This window comes from Perognathus longimembris, chromosome 7 (assembly GCF_023159225.1).
Source record: "Perognathus longimembris pacificus isolate PPM17 chromosome 7, ASM2315922v1, whole genome shotgun sequence".
In the NCBI taxonomy this organism is placed as follows: Eukaryota; Metazoa; Chordata; class Mammalia; order Rodentia; family Heteromyidae; genus Perognathus; species Perognathus longimembris.
In genome coordinates, this window is record NC_063167.1 from 30,980,630 (window position 1) to 30,995,940 (window position 15,311).

The window sequence follows — 15,311 nt, forward strand, 5'->3', positions numbered from 1 at the left end:
TTTTTGAGGAATACCTAGTGAATCCTGTAAGATATATGAAGGTAGAAGGTGGAATGAGAACCTGGAAAGAAGCTCCCAAGACTTGAATATTTTAGTGCTAGCATAGCTACATAGCTGTGTGAACTTGGACAAACTATGTTAAGTTTTCGAGGCTCCATTTTCTTATCTGTAAAATCGAGATACAACTTGTTACTTCATTCATATAGCGGTAGAAACACACATGTACATCTAACAGTGGCCTGCACAAAGAAAACATTTAGCAAGTGTTATCTTCATTGGCACTACAATCACCATTTTCTTCTTCTTCTTCTTCTTCTTCATCATCATCATCATCATCATCATTATCATCATCATACAACTTTCTGATTTAGATGCATAGGCAAAAAAATAAATAAAGGAAAAAAATCACAAAGGTATTTGGACTGATTGACTACAAAGACAGAGAGAGTATAAAGAAGGACACTCAAGGTCTTTCTTCAAAATGGCTCTTGTTGACTTTATATCTGGTCTCTTTATACCCAAAACTAGAGCTTAAAAGGAAGGACTAAGGGCTGGGAATATGGCCTAGTGGCAAGAGTGCTTGCCTGTATACATGAAGCCCTGGGTTTGATTCCCCAGCACCACATATATAGAAAAGGCCAGAGGTGGCACTGTGGCTCAAGTGGTAGAGTGCTAGCCTTGAGCAAAAAGAAGCCAGAGACAGTGCTCAGGCCCTGAGTTCAAGCCCCAGGACTGGCAATAAATAAATAAATAAATAAATAAATATAAATAAATAAAAATAAGGAAGGACTAAAATTCCTGGAACACAGTGTGTTTCCTTTTCTATTTGTTTACAGTCCATTATCCCGATTTATGGTAATTATTGTGTAAAAGGCTGCAGCAAACTTTGAGTTAGTGAATGCTAAACTATTGCTCTAGGGGAAAGACAGGGTTAGGATTTGGTGAGCTCTCTGCTCACACCTTTTTTATTAATCTATCAATATAATACATAACCTTGTTATGTGTATTTATTTAATGCATAGTTCATTAGCATCAAAATCACAGCCAACCACTACAAGTCATGCCTAAAGGCAGTCTACCTGATATACGTATTTTCTTCAGTGCAACATCAATCTCCTTGCACTTAGAACACTAGACAGTACTTAGATGGTGCTAGGGGACATTTAATAGAAATAATCCACAAAAAGGATAAATATGTGAGCAATGTGACACTAAATATACTGTAAGAAAGACACTTGCCTATAGTTCAAGACCTCAAACTATTAGCTGAAACGCTACTATGCATGTCAGTGAATAAATACAAAAGTCTCTCAAATGCAGATTCTGGGATCATAAATTTTAGCAAGCAGGTGAATTTGCACACATGTAACTAACAAATTATAATGATTAACTGTACTTTTTATTACCTAGAGTCTTTCCTATTTTCTACAGAGTTCACTGCCAAGTCTTATTTTCCCTGCAGGGCTCAGCATCTCTGGGAAACCTCCCCTGACCCCAGCCTGGGTTGGCTATGTATATAAGTATGCCCTCACAATACCATTTGGACCTATTGCTTATTACTTGTCAAGCTATTTACAATTATTTACTTTCTCATCTCTTTAATCTGTCTGAAAAATTCTTGAAGGAAGGAATAATTTGGTTTTAAATCTATTATGGTCTGAACGCTTGTGTCTCCCTAAAATTTATATACTGCAACTTAGGCCCCAATGTTGTGGCATTATGAGGTACTCTTCAAGAGGCCCTGAATTCAAATATCAGTACAGCCAAAGAAGAGAAAAAATAAATATAAATTTAGCTGGATGTGATAATCATAGGTACTTATGAGGCTGAGGATGGGAGGATTGTCACTCAAGGATACCCTAGGGCTGGGAATGTGGCCTAGTGGCAAGAGTGCTTGCCTTGTATACATAAAGCCCTGGGTTCGATTCCTCAGCACCACATATATAGGAAAAACCAGAAGTGGGGCTGTGGCTCAAGTGGCAGAGTGCTAGCCTTGAGCAAGACGAAGCCAGCAACAGTGCTCAGGTCCTGAGTCCAAGCTCCAGGACTGGGAAGAAAAAAAAAAAAAAAGGATACCCTAGGCACAAAAGTTCCTGAGATCTTAACTCAACCAATACAAAGCCCAGTACAGTGCTCTACTGTACCAGTACCTATCTTCCCAGTTAAGTGGAAAACATAAATATGAGGATCAAGGCCCAGGCTGACTGGGGAAAAAGTAAAACCCTATCCAAAAATTAACAAGAGCAAAAAGGGTTGGGATTGTGGCTCAAGTGATCAGCAATGTGTACACAAAAAGAAAACAGGCAAAGCCTTTCAGATATGATATGGGAGGACTCTACTGTCATGAATGGGACTAGGAGATTTATAGAAGAGGTCCAAGAGAACTCATTTTCCTTTTCTGCCATATGTGGATATAATTAGAAGGCACAGTGTATGAAGCAGAGAATGAGCCTTTGTCAGCTACCAAATCTACTGGCACCTTGATCTTGGAATCTAGCCTCCACACTGTGAGCAATCAATTTCTGTTATTTATGTTACCTAGTATAAGGCTGTTGTAACAGCCTGATGGACTAAGACATAATCCAAAGCAGCCCAGCAAACATTTGTTGAATTAATGATCTTCAAAGAAAGGGAGAGACTCCCTAAATGGTCAAGAGGGAATGGGTACAAGAGATTTCATGCATAAAATAAGAAATACAAATGAGGTTTTAACTACTAAAGATTTTTCAAAGCAAAATTTGTTCTCAGACCGATGGCTTCCCCCTCCCCCTCTGCCCCCGACTACATTAAGTTCAACTCACTTAAGTGATGTAATACATTTTCCTGTTGGTCGAGCCATTCTGAATTGCTTTAAAAATGCCACTGAAAGCATCTTGACAGTTACTTATGGACATAGGAACATAGTAAAATATTAATTTTACCTTTATAGCTATTTTGGTTTAGGACAAATACTTCTTACTTGAACAGACAGTCAGAAATGTGTAGCATTAATTTTAGAAAACCACTCAGACAGTACTGAGCTCTCTTTGGAAAACACATAGAGCTCGGCCTCACCACCGCCTATCCCTGGACCCAGACCAGCAAGAATTCCTCTGTATTAGGTTATCTTCATAAGTTATTCCTACAATCTCTAAATGCATATTAAAGCTAAAATGCAAAGAGATTCAGTTCAACCATCCTGAATCATATATAAAGCTCTAGGACTGAAGTAAACATCCCTATGTACATGCCTCCTGAAATACAGCCTTGTATTAAAAACAATGTCCAGGCAAAGAACAAAAGTATTCTTTGGTGTATACATTCTTAGTTAGAGAACTCAGGAACCAAAACCAAAGATGTAAAAATGTATGTGTCTTCAAATACCATTTCTTCTTTGGCACTTCCTATGTCATTTAAAAAAAGATAAAATGGGAACTAGTTGATTTTGCCTTTATATGACATAATCTTATCTTTGTCTCAGAAGGGTTAATTAACTCCATGACTGACAACTGGAAACCAATAGATGGCTTCAGGAAAGATGTTAATTATCTTTCAGTACTTCATTGTGATGTATTTTCCCCTGCTGTAATCACTGGCCAAATTACTCATTTGCTGTGTTAATGTAAATAGGCTATAATTTATTTTATCATTTTTGCACAAAATAAATGAATGTTTTTCCTTAGTTGTTTGAATGTAAGTATAAATGACAGGTAGTAAATACTAGATGCTAAAACCTATCAGTTATTTCATGCATGATTTAACAAAATAGAGATGAATAGAGAAAATATCATAAGGCTTCAGAAATTTTTTCAGTAACATATCATGTCTTTGTTCATTTTCATGTCTTTGTTGTTATAATTGAATATCAAAGAATGTGTTAACTTAGCTCAAGGTTCTGTAGGCAGGGAAGCCCAAGAGTCTGCCACCAGCATGTGGTGAGAACCTTTCTGCTTTATCATATTAGAGGGCAGGCAACATGTACATGTGATAAGACAGAACAAACGTGCAGGTTTCACTTTCTCTTCCTCTTTATATCATCAAGAGGGATCTTCCTACAGGACCTCATTTAATTCTATTTCCCAAAGGTTCCATCCCTAAATACAATTAATATATGAATCCGGAACTAAATTTCCAAAACAGGAATTGGAGAACACATTCAAACCATAGCATATGTGTTTACAGGGTAATGATGTAAACCATTTCTTACTGTTCTAGGTAAAAGTTTGAAAGCCACTTCCCTAGACCATCAGTCTTTGGGTGTGGTGGTGGTGGTGGTGTGTGTGTGTGTGTGCTTGAGCCACACTTGTTTCTGGCTTTTTACTGGCTAACCGGAGTTTTTTTTTTTTTTTTGGCCAGTCCTGGGGCGTGAACTCAGGGCCTGAGCACTGTCCCTGGCTTCTTTTTGCTCAAGGCTAGCACTCTGCCACTTGAGCCGCAGCGCCACTTCTGGCCATTTTCTGTATATGTGGTGCTGGGGAATCGAACCCAGGGCCTCATGTATATGAGGCAGGCACTCTTGCCACTAGGCCATATCCCCAGCCCATGGCTAACCGGAGTTTGTAAAAGAATCTCACAAACTTTTGTGTCTGGGCTGGCTTCAAACCACAATCTTCAGATCTCAGCCTCCTGAGCAGCTAGGATTTACAAGCATGAGCTATCCATACCCTGCTGGACTTTGTTTTTATGTACTGTACTTCCCCACTCTAGACCACTATTGAAAGGTGTAGTTTCAGAAATATTTGCAAGCATTTTCTTTTTCTTCTAGGATAATGCTCCCTCCTACTGGCATTCTCAACATTCTAACTCTGTTCTGAAGAGAATAGATAACTTACCTGTTTTTAAGTAGTTTGCATTTGCATCATTCATTTGGTCTTTCCAATGATCTTATCTTTCAACTAAACTGAAAAAACTGAGGACTGGGGCTGTAACTATAGCCAGGGGCAACTATATACAAGATACTTCATCAATATCCTTAGAATAACTTCTTTTCTCCAGTAGATTCTTTCTTTGGAAGCAAAGCCTACAGAGCTCTGGACAACTTAGGGATTGGAAAAGATGATGCTCCACATTTTCTTGCCTGGCCAAGGTACTTAACTAACTCTTTCACTTGGTCCTAAGCTATTCTAAAATAACTATACCTATTGATGGTTTCCAAATTTGTTTTTAGCAGAGTGTACAGAACTACATGCCAAAGCTGAATTTGTAAGTTTGTAGATTTGTTGTTGTTGGTGTTGGTTGTGGGGCTTGAACTCAGGGCCTGGGCACTGTCCCTGAATTCTTTCACTCAAGGCTAGTGCTCTATCACTTTGAGCACAGCTCCAATTCTAGATTTTCCAGTAGTTAACTGGAGACGAGTCTCACAGGGCCAGGTGCTGGTGGCTCATGTCTGCAATCCTAGGATTTTAGGAGGCTGAGATCTGAAGAGTGCAGTTGAAGACGTCAGCTGGGCCAGGAAAATCCATGAGACTCTTATCTTCAATTAACCACCAGGAACAGTGCCCAGGCCCTGACTTCAAGTCCTATGACCAACAAAAGAACAACTAAAACAAAACTCTCATGGACTTTCCTGCTTGGGCTGATTTTGAACTGTGATTCTCAGAGCTCAGCCTCCTGAGTAGTTAGGATTATAGGCGTGAGCCACTGGCACTCAGCAGTTCTTTAACAAAATAAACCTCATTATCTAGTAACAATAGGGTATTTTTCTGGGGGTTGGAAAAATTGACTAAAGAATTCCCAGCTTCTAACTTGATGGAAATATTGCTCATTTGAAGAAAGGTTTAGCATTTAAAATAGTTAGTAGGTATATTTTGTGTCACTACTGGGCTTGAACTCAGGGCTTTGGACTCTTGCCCAGCTTTTTGGCTCCTAAGTGGTAAGCCATGCCTTCAGTTCCGGCTTTTTGCTGGTTAACTGGGGATAAGCATTTCTGGGATTTGTCTGTCTGGGTTAGCTTTGAAGTTTGATTTTCAGATCTCAGCTTCTTGAGTAGCTAGAATTAGTGTGCACACAGATGCTCCCACTGGTAAGTATACTTTAAATTTTGGTAAAAAAACAAACAAACAAACACAACACCAAAAAACCAAACCCGTTATTTTAACACATTGAGGTCTTAAGTGTGCAAAAATACCAATATAAAAAGTCAAACGTTTATCTGATTTGGGGAAGGGAAGGGCAACAACAAAATGGTGAGACAAAGGAGAAAGGATGAACCAATGCAATAGTGATACAAGACAATATGTTGGAAATTAATTTACAACTTGATGAGGGGAGGTTGGGGGAGGGAAAGTGGGAGAAAAACAAGGGAGGGAGTAACAATGTTCAACAAGAAATGTACTCATTATCTTACATATGAAACTCCTCTGTACAACACCTCGACGGTAAAAATAAAGTTTAAAAAATCAAAAGGGGCTGGGACTATGGCTTAGCGGTAGAGTGCTTGCCTAGCATGCATGAAGACCTGGGTTCAATTCCTCAGCACCACATATACAGAAAAAGCTGAAAGTAGAGCTGTGGCTCAAGTGGTAGAGTGCTAGCCCTGAGCAAAAAGAAACCAGGGACAGTGATTAGGCCCTGAGTTCAAGCCCCAGGACTAGCAAAAAACAAACAAAAAAACTCAAAATAAAGAAAATAGGTCAAACCACCTGAAGTGAATTCCCCATACTTACAAATTCATATTCATAACCACTCTAAACTATTTACAGTTTCAACAGAAATAAAATCATATTTTTGCTACCTGCTTATTCATTTCTGTGATGTTGATCCAGACTTTGTTTAAGCCCAGCTCCCCAGATTCAATCTTTTCCAGCTGTTTCTGTTTGCCAAGTAGGTCTGCATTAAGTTTGGGAATTTCTTGGAATGAGCTTTTCTGATTAGATTCCACTAAAAGCAAAAATAAGAGAAATTAAAAATACATGTAAGTTTTCCTCATTTTGGATGCTCAACTAGTATTACCTGAATGAATCTGGCCATTAGGTACCTCCCTATCATGCTTTTTATCACTTTACCTTCCTCTTCAAACCAGCAAAGAAAACTCAACAAGACTCAAACAAGCCCCAAAATTGAGAGTGGTTTAGCAAGTCCATTATATAAAAATTTAAAAATAGTAAAAAGAAATATTACTTTTATTCACTGTTTGAAAGTATTTGCCAATGTATTTCATTATAAATAATACTTTCCTAAGTGCTTTTAGTGTAGCTTTTGATTTATATATGGTTTTTCATCCATCTCTGACAGCAAGAATATTTCATTTCACCACTCATTTTAAACGAATGCAACAAACTTAACAAACTTCTTCATACGTTTTCAGTTAGGGTGTAAAGAAAACCGCCGGAATGTGTGCCACACTAAGGTGGTCAGACCTCCCAAGGGGGGAGGTGGCAGAAGATCTCTCACTCTCCTGAAGTCTGTATGCATTAAGTAGGAGATAGAAATAGAAAAGGAAATAGGTCAAACACATAAAAAACCTGGGTTACAATTATTAACTAATAAATATAATAAAACTGACAGGCTCTGAGAACATTCTGGATGCTGAGGAGTGTATGAGCCAAGAGGGGATCATAGTCATTATCTGATTTGGGCTTTTTAGGAGAGACAAGGCAAGTAGAGGCACTTTTATTCTATAAATGGAAGGAAGCGTAGCAAACAAAAACTTATAATTACTAATTCATGTTCTTTTAACATGGAAGCCAACTCACTTAAAATTTAATGTTAACTCTCAAAAGAATTTCCCTAGTTCTTTTGATTTTTCTATGTTTAAGGTTGGCAAATGGTAATTTCTGTACACAGTCTTCAAATACAACATATATAATGACAATAGCAATTCCTCATATGTATATAGTATCTTTATAGTTTGCAATAAACTTATTTAAGTATTATTTAACCCCTACTGAGTGCCAGCCCTGTACTGGGCACCAATGTACCCCAAAGACTCTGAAGCTCTTAGTCTACAGTGGAAGTGAGGTGTGGTCACAGTATTATACAGTGCGACCTATGTTATGTAATAGAAATGCTCAAAATGTTTAGATGGCAATAGTACACCTTTATGGTTTATGGATAAGAAGATAATGGCTCAGAAGAAATACAATGACATTCAAATTTTACACCTAGGAATGAGCCAGGATCCAGTCAAACCTTCTCCTGCTAGGACCAATGTTCTTTCTAGTATACTCTAGATATCACAGATAGATCCTAATGCCTTCATTCACACAAGGCCATTTGTAAATTCTGAGCTAAATACCAAACTACGATGTTGCCTTTATGGTCAGTAAAGGAGATGTCTGATATATTAGTGCTTCTCTTTTCTTATAAATTCTTTAATGCTTCACAGTTGGTCAATGAACAGAGGGAAGGGTGGGGATAGAATTTTCCTTAGAATAACTGTTGAGGTCTTTTATTTGCAGAATACTTGATTCTGGAAAAATGATATTCAGTTAAAAGTCTCAAAGCCAGGCCATACTCGTTTTTTAATTTTTATTTTTGGCAGTTACTAGGATTTGAACTAAGGACCTGGCACTTGCTAGGCAGGTGCTCTACCACTTGACCCATTCTGCTTGCCCTTTTTGGTTTGGTTATTGTGTTTTGCTAGTGTCTTGCTTTATGCATGAGCTGCACTGGCCTGTGATTTTCCTATTTGTGCTTCCCTGAATTGCTGGATAATAAGATAACACCACTGTGCCCAGCCATTATGTCAAAAGATAGAATCTCTTGAGCATTTTTTTTTTTTTTGACCTGGGCTAGACTTGAATTGCAGTCCTCCCAATCTTCACCTCCCAAGTAGATAGGATTACAGGTTTGAGCAACTGTGCCTGGCCCAGCCAGTGCTTTGAATTCAAGGATCAAGTTACTCTTGACCATAAAGATTGACCATAAAGATAAATGCAAGCCTATCTCTTTGCTCTCCAGTTCTTTTTTTTTTTTTTGGCCAGTCCTGGGCCTTGGACTCAGGGCCTGAGCACTGTCCCTGGCTTCTTCCCGCTCAAGGCTAGCACTCTGCCACTTGAGCCACAGCGCCGCTTCTGGCCGTTTTCTGTGTATGTGGTGCTGGGGAATCGAACCTAGGGCCTCGTGTATCCGAGGCAGGCACTCTTGCCACTAGGCTATATCCCCAGCCCAGTTCATTTGGTTTTTATAATCCCCTTTCCTTTCCTCACAAGTGCTTTGAAATTTATTTACTGAAATAAAGGACTCTGAATTTCTCAAAAACATAATAAAGCCAAATGAACAGGTGGTCTTATTTGAGTCAGTGAATTTCAATGAGTCACACGTCTCACTGAAAAAAATAGTAAAAATTAACTTGCTGAAATTTAAGTAGAAGTGAAATCGAAGGAAAGATTATTTAAGCTTAACAAGATTGACAAGACTTTGGTTTCCAAAAAATACTTGGGCAGTCAACAATCCAGTTTATATACTAACGGTTCCAGGCCCTAACTAATACCCTCCTTCAAGAAGCCCTTCAGAAAGTCTTAGGATATTACAGATGCTGACAAAGCAAAGCCAAAAGGAAAAGTAGATCAACAACTCCAAATCTGTTCACTTAGCTGACTGACCAATGTAGTTATGGTCCCAGGGGGACGATGCTCAGTGATTGAAAGCTGGCCTCCTTGTCTAGGGTATAATTCCTGGCATCTTCTGAATATACTTGTTCTAGAGACTAGTATTAACAAGTGCTCAAAAATATTTATTTACTAGCTGCCAGGCTAGATACATATCCTACATTTCCCAAACCAAGAAATTCTCCGACAACCAATCAAGGTATAAATTTTCTGGTATCCCATAAACATCAGCACAGAATAGCTGGAATAAGGAACCCATAAATGGGAGCCATGTTTTGCGATATATAAATATATAACTGCTGTTATGTTATCACATCAAACTGTGTTATAAATCTAGGAAGACCAACTAATTATGGAAAGTTGATGGTACAGACAGGTATGCTCAGTGGTTATTTGGGACCCTTGTTTTCCAATTACCACTACTACTTACATAAAAAGAAAACTCTGGCCTTTCAAACACCCTACAATACTGCAAGCAGAAAAAAATGTAGGAAACAAATCTCATTCTTCCTTGCATTGTTCTCTAATTCAACCATTTGAAGAAGCATCCAGGTCAGATGATTCTGGAAGAATCGTGGCTTACCCAGTCGCATTTTCTGAATCCAGAAACTCAAAGAAAACTAAAGTGAGTATTGTTCAAGCACTAGAGAGACACTATCAACACAATGAGGATTAGGTTTAGGATCTGAATAATAATGTAGGCAGCCAAGAGAAGACTGAATGAAGGAAAGGTAAAATGTTGTGATTTCTAGGATCCAGATGGAAAGTAAGAACTCTAGTTCTGGAGCCAGAATTCTTTACAACCTTGAGAAAGTCTATAGTTAGTTTTCTGGCATACCAATGCTATTAGGATTAGGATATCTGGAATAAAGTTGAACTTAGAAAATACCTCTTGAAACCTAGAGACAAAAATGTCATTGTTGCTAAAAAAGAAAAAAACTAGTTAAATCTGATTGGAATGCTATAAGACATACCTTTTCATCCAAAAACAGTCAGATGTGTAAAAGTATGTGACACACAATGTTTTGTAACTTGTAAAGTCCCTTTAACATTAAACTTTGTTCATGAGACAAAGTATTTTTGTCAGCTATACAATGTTCAAGGTAGGTACTGTTATGGTGATTACAAACCCTTCATGAATATGTAATTTACCTTGGAAATCACAAAAGTTTTCTAAACTTTAAAATGATAACATCAATAGCATTTAAAAGTTTTCCCATGGGGGCTGGGGATATATGGCCTAGTGGCAAGAGAGCTTGCCTCATATACATGAAGCCCTGGGTTCGATTCCCCAGCACCACATATACAGAAAACGGCCAGAAGTGGCGCTGTGGCTCAAGTGGCAGAGTGCTAGCCTTGATCAAAAAGGAAGCCAGGGACAGTGCTCAGGCCCTGAGTCCAAGGCCCGGGACTGGCCAAAAAAAAAAAAAAAAAGTTTTCCTATGGAAACAGATGTGACAAATAAGCAAAGAAATCTATTACTTGTTGCTGAATAAATGGGCAAGCAAGAAAACACACAGAAAAATTTGGCTCTTCTGGAACTTTCACCAAGCTTCAGATTACTGACCCACACTGATATCAAAGTAAGCTCTGAGCACTTGGAGCAGTGTATATAGTAGGCTTCCCCAGGCACTGGAAATACTGATGCAGTATAGTAGTGGTTGTAAACATGAACAGCAGGGCAGCAGAAGGGCAAGGTATCAGATATAAGTCTTCTCATTGCCACACCAAATCACTGAATAAGTCACATAATCCTTTTACTATTCTGTTTTTGTAGTACTTGGGTTTGAACTTAGTGCCTGTGCTAATTAGGCAGGCACTTTATTTTATACTTTATTTTTGAGCTGGGGTCTGTGTTTATGTCAAGGATAGCCTGGACTATACCTCTCGGATTTATGCTTCCCGTATTGCTGAGATGACAAGTGTATGCTATCACTCAGCTTTTATTTCTTGAGATGAGATGTCCTGTACTTTTTGCCTGAGCTGGCCTTGAACCTTGATCCTCCCAATCTCTACTTCCCAAGCAGCTAAGATTACACAAATCAGCTACCATACCCAGCCTTAAGCTTCTCATTTTTTTCTAAGAGCACAAAAATAATAAATACTTATCTTGCCCCAGTAATGCAAAAAAAAAAAGTATATTACATATGTTATATACATCTACACATATAACAAAAATAATACTCATCTGCTTTGGGCTGCTTTGGGAATGATTTGTGACTTGGCACACATCCATAAATATTGGTCATCACTATTATTATTGCCAGTTCCTATGATTCTCAAAGAAACATTTGACAGACATTCCCATATTCTTTCTCAACTGGCCCTGTGAGACAGAGGGAAACAGCCCAGCATTGCTGCTGCCACTTTAGACTTGGGAGAGGTTAATGCTAGACTCCTGAAATGTAGCTCTTCTTTTCTGAACTCTAACATCTGAATGAAATAATATTACTTCAGATTTTACTTGCTGTCATGATATATAAGGTCTGAATTTTGATTGTAGGCTTTAAAATGAGTATTAACACCATTCAAGCTAATACCTGAGAACAGAAAAAGCTGAATGGAATGTACAATTGCTTCACCCAGTGGGCAAACTAATTCTGCATAGGCCAATTTGTCCCGAAACCTGGAAAAGGTCCAAGATTGCGCCCTGAAAGGGGTAACCACTTACTTGTTCTGAACTTTTCCTTGAGGGCATCCAGGTCCTCTTTGAGAGCAACTTGCATCCACACCAAGCCAACACAGGCCACCACACAGGCCGCGAGGATGACAAAAGCACAGAGGGGATAACAGATCTTGCAGCAGTGTAAGTAGTCTCCTCTGTCAGAAGAACAAACTCAACCATGAGTAGGAAAGTGATTACCAAGACAGCTTTATTAGAAACAGTACATGTGTGCCGCCCTACAATTATCTTCTCTAATGAATAGCCAATGAATTTACCAGGGGAGATAGAACTTACATTTAAATAGCAGCAGAATGAAAATTACAAAATAAAAATGACCTATAAAAAGTTCTGCTATTGATTACGAAGACTTCAAGTTGCATAAAAACCAGGAAGTTCCTATGGGTGATGACAAGCTCCTGTGAGATCTATAGATCACTGCCATCATCATTTCAGAAGGTGGTCTTTAGAAAGAAGCTCTGTTAGGAAAACAAGCCAGATGAAATGATGCATGTTTATAATTCCAGCTACTTGGTAGGCTGAGGCAATCTAGCCAGACACTGTCTCAAAATAAAGTAAAAGAAAAATTTAAAAGGCTGTGAGAGTTCACTAAGTGGTAGATAAAGTATTAGTCTAGCATTAGACACTATTCAAGTTCCAGTACTACAAAGAAAATAAAATGTACAAAAACCAGTGGTTCTGTGTAATTCTAGTACTGCCTGGTACTTTACCTATCTACTTGTCTCTATCAAATATACATTCCTTCCAAAAGACCTTGTTTTCAGTTTACTGAAACTTTATAAGCTTTTGAGCATATTTTACTGTAAATGGAATGAAAGAAATAGGATCTGTAGCAGAAGGAAGGAAAGAGAAGCAAGCTAGATTCACATTAAACTCTACCCAAACTTTAAGGTCTAAACTAATTTAGGAGGATTAACTATTTCAGGATTGAAACTTCATCTGACCTTCATACTTCAAATACAAGATTGCTGTTAACTACCTAACCTGACAAAACTCAATAGAAATCAAACTCTTCTTTAACAAAATATAAAGATACATTCACTTTAAACACATAAATAGCACAAAGGATATAAATCTCCTTTAGCACCCCAATGTTTCCCCATCCTCAGCAGAATCCTTTCCTCCTTTAGCATGCTCTTACAAGGTCCAAGGGCATCTTTAAGGGTTCTTTGGCCCTTTCTCAACACTAGAACTTATCCCTAGTCCTTAAAGCTCACAACTTGTTTAATGGTTATTCCAACTGAAAGTCTGGGAAAAAGCTGCCTGTTTTGCTCCTTACCATCTAGAGATTTCCAAGCTCATACTATATATATTTATATATATGTATATATATTCTATCTATCTATATGGACATATATAGGTACATACATACGTGCCTAGTCCCAAGGTCTCTGTCTCTATTCTTAAGACTTATTACTCCCTAAGCTCTTGAGACATTCCCCAAGTCTCTGCTTCCACCCTAGACTGATCTAGTTCTTCTTTCTGTACCTAAAGATTGATCTCAAAATTTCTGCTTTTACTCAGGATCTGAACTATCCATCTCTAACACCTTTTCTATTTTTGCCTTCCAAAATGTACATCCTTCTTTCTTCCTAAGGACTTACCCTTTTTTACCATCTATTCCCCTATGGCAGTGTAAGATGTCTTTGACCCATCCTACCTCCACCACTGCTTCACTTACTTTACAAAGCGAGAACGATTTCCAACTACACCGAATTCCTCCTCTTCTTCTGAGCTGGATTCTGAGTCAGAATCAGGAGGCTCAGTGCGAAGCAAACGGTGGCTGCTTGGGCCTTTCTTGGGTTTCTTTCTCCGACTGTCCGCAGCCAAGCCGATCAATGCATTGAGCTCTTTGCGCTTTTTCATCTTTTTGTGTGGGGTGAGTGGAGCACCCACTCCTGAGCTGCCAGGTTCGTACCCGACGCCCAATTCTCTTGCTACCTTGGAGCTGCCTTCCAGGGTGGGAAATCCTGGGCCAGAGGCCTCTGATCACTCCCACCCAGAGGTGGGACTGACCAGATCCACTGGGGCCTGGAGAATGCGAGCCCAAAGGAAATTGGAACTCAAGATGGGTGGGGGAAGTCACATAGAGATGGTCAAGGAGCTGGTAATCCAAATGGATAAAACCCTGGGCATGGAGTGTCAGTTTAGGGTGAAAAGGGGCAACTTTTACCTTCAAGAGAGGAAGAAAAAGTTGTCAGTTACCCGATAGGTGGCCAGTATTTGTAGAGAACAGTACTTTGGACCTCCGGGACGGGATATGCAAAGGAAAGCGAAAAGAAACTTGTTCTTGAATGGGAGGAGAGGAGGAGACGCAGGGCACAGTGGGAACTCGCTGGTCCTTGGCTGGAGGTGACAGCAGGAGGGGGCTCAGCTGCAACAACCCTGACACTGCCTGGACACTCGGAGAATGCCGAGGTCAGGGGACCGGCTAGAGCCTGGGATGACAGCGTTGTCTGGCTTCCGTTCTGAGTTTGAAGGAAGCCTGGTTCAGGGCCGGTCCCGTGCCCAGGAAAAAAAACCAGCCCTGCTGCCTGGGCCGGCGTGTGAGGGGGTGGGGGGGGGGGTGGGAGGTGCGGCGCTGAACGGGGCGGCCGCCGCTCAGCCCGCCCGAAGCGCTCCAGCCGAGTTGGAGGTGTTCCGGAAATTTCGGCGACTCACACGCGCCGCTCGCTCTCCAGCCGCGACTCTGGCCCCAGCTCCAGCCGCGGCTGCTCTCGACGCACCGGCGGCGGCGGCGGCGGCCGCGGGCTCCAGACCGGGGCCATCGCTCCGGCTGCAGCTCACTTCCCTTTTGGCAGCGGCCACCGGCACCGCCTGCCAGTAAGCCGTACTCTCATTGGTTGGCCGTTGGGTGACGTCACGGCGGAGTGCGCGAGAGGAGCAGGGGAGGCGGGGCGTTAAAGGGGACCGGGCTCCATTGAGGGATGGGTTCCGCCTCCGTGTTTGGGAGGCCCCGCCCCCAGGAGAGCCACCTAAAATTGACAGCTCACCAAAGTGGGCGGGGCGGGAAATCGTATTTGCAGAGCTTGGAGAAGTGGGCTGGCGAAGCACTGGGCTGTTGGACCTGCTCGGAAAGCTCACCAGCTGCCTGGACC

At 40.3% G+C, this 15,311-nt stretch overlaps 1 protein-coding gene and 1 long non-coding RNA gene across 6 annotated transcripts in view; one reads left to right on the forward strand and one right to left on the reverse strand.

The window, feature by feature from the left end:
* Efcab14 (EF-hand calcium binding domain 14) overlaps positions 1-15,016 on the reverse strand; it is a 35,738-nt gene extending 20,722 nt beyond the window's left edge. For 4 of the 5 annotated variants that reach the window (XM_048351242.1, XM_048351241.1, XM_048351240.1 and 1 more), the window contains exons 1-3: positions 13,895-15,016; positions 12,202-12,350; positions 6,713-6,858 (exon numbers count right to left, since the gene is read on the reverse strand). In XM_048351242.1, the coding sequence (XP_048207199.1) occupies positions 6,713-6,858; positions 12,202-12,350; positions 13,895-14,079 (480 nt within the window). In that variant the 5' untranslated portion in view covers positions 14,080-15,016. Of the gene's footprint in view, positions 1-6,712; positions 6,859-12,201; positions 12,354-13,894 lie in introns of all 5 variants that reach the window. The other variant, XM_048351239.1, reaches the window with a different exon arrangement.
* Positions 1,702-13,476, forward strand: LOC125355112. The gene is made up of 3 exons (XR_007211593.1): positions 1,702-1,711; positions 5,349-5,354; positions 13,298-13,476. It is a non-coding gene; the product is annotated as an uncharacterized LOC125355112 (long non-coding RNA).
* Positions 15,017-15,311: the final 295 nt, after the last annotated feature.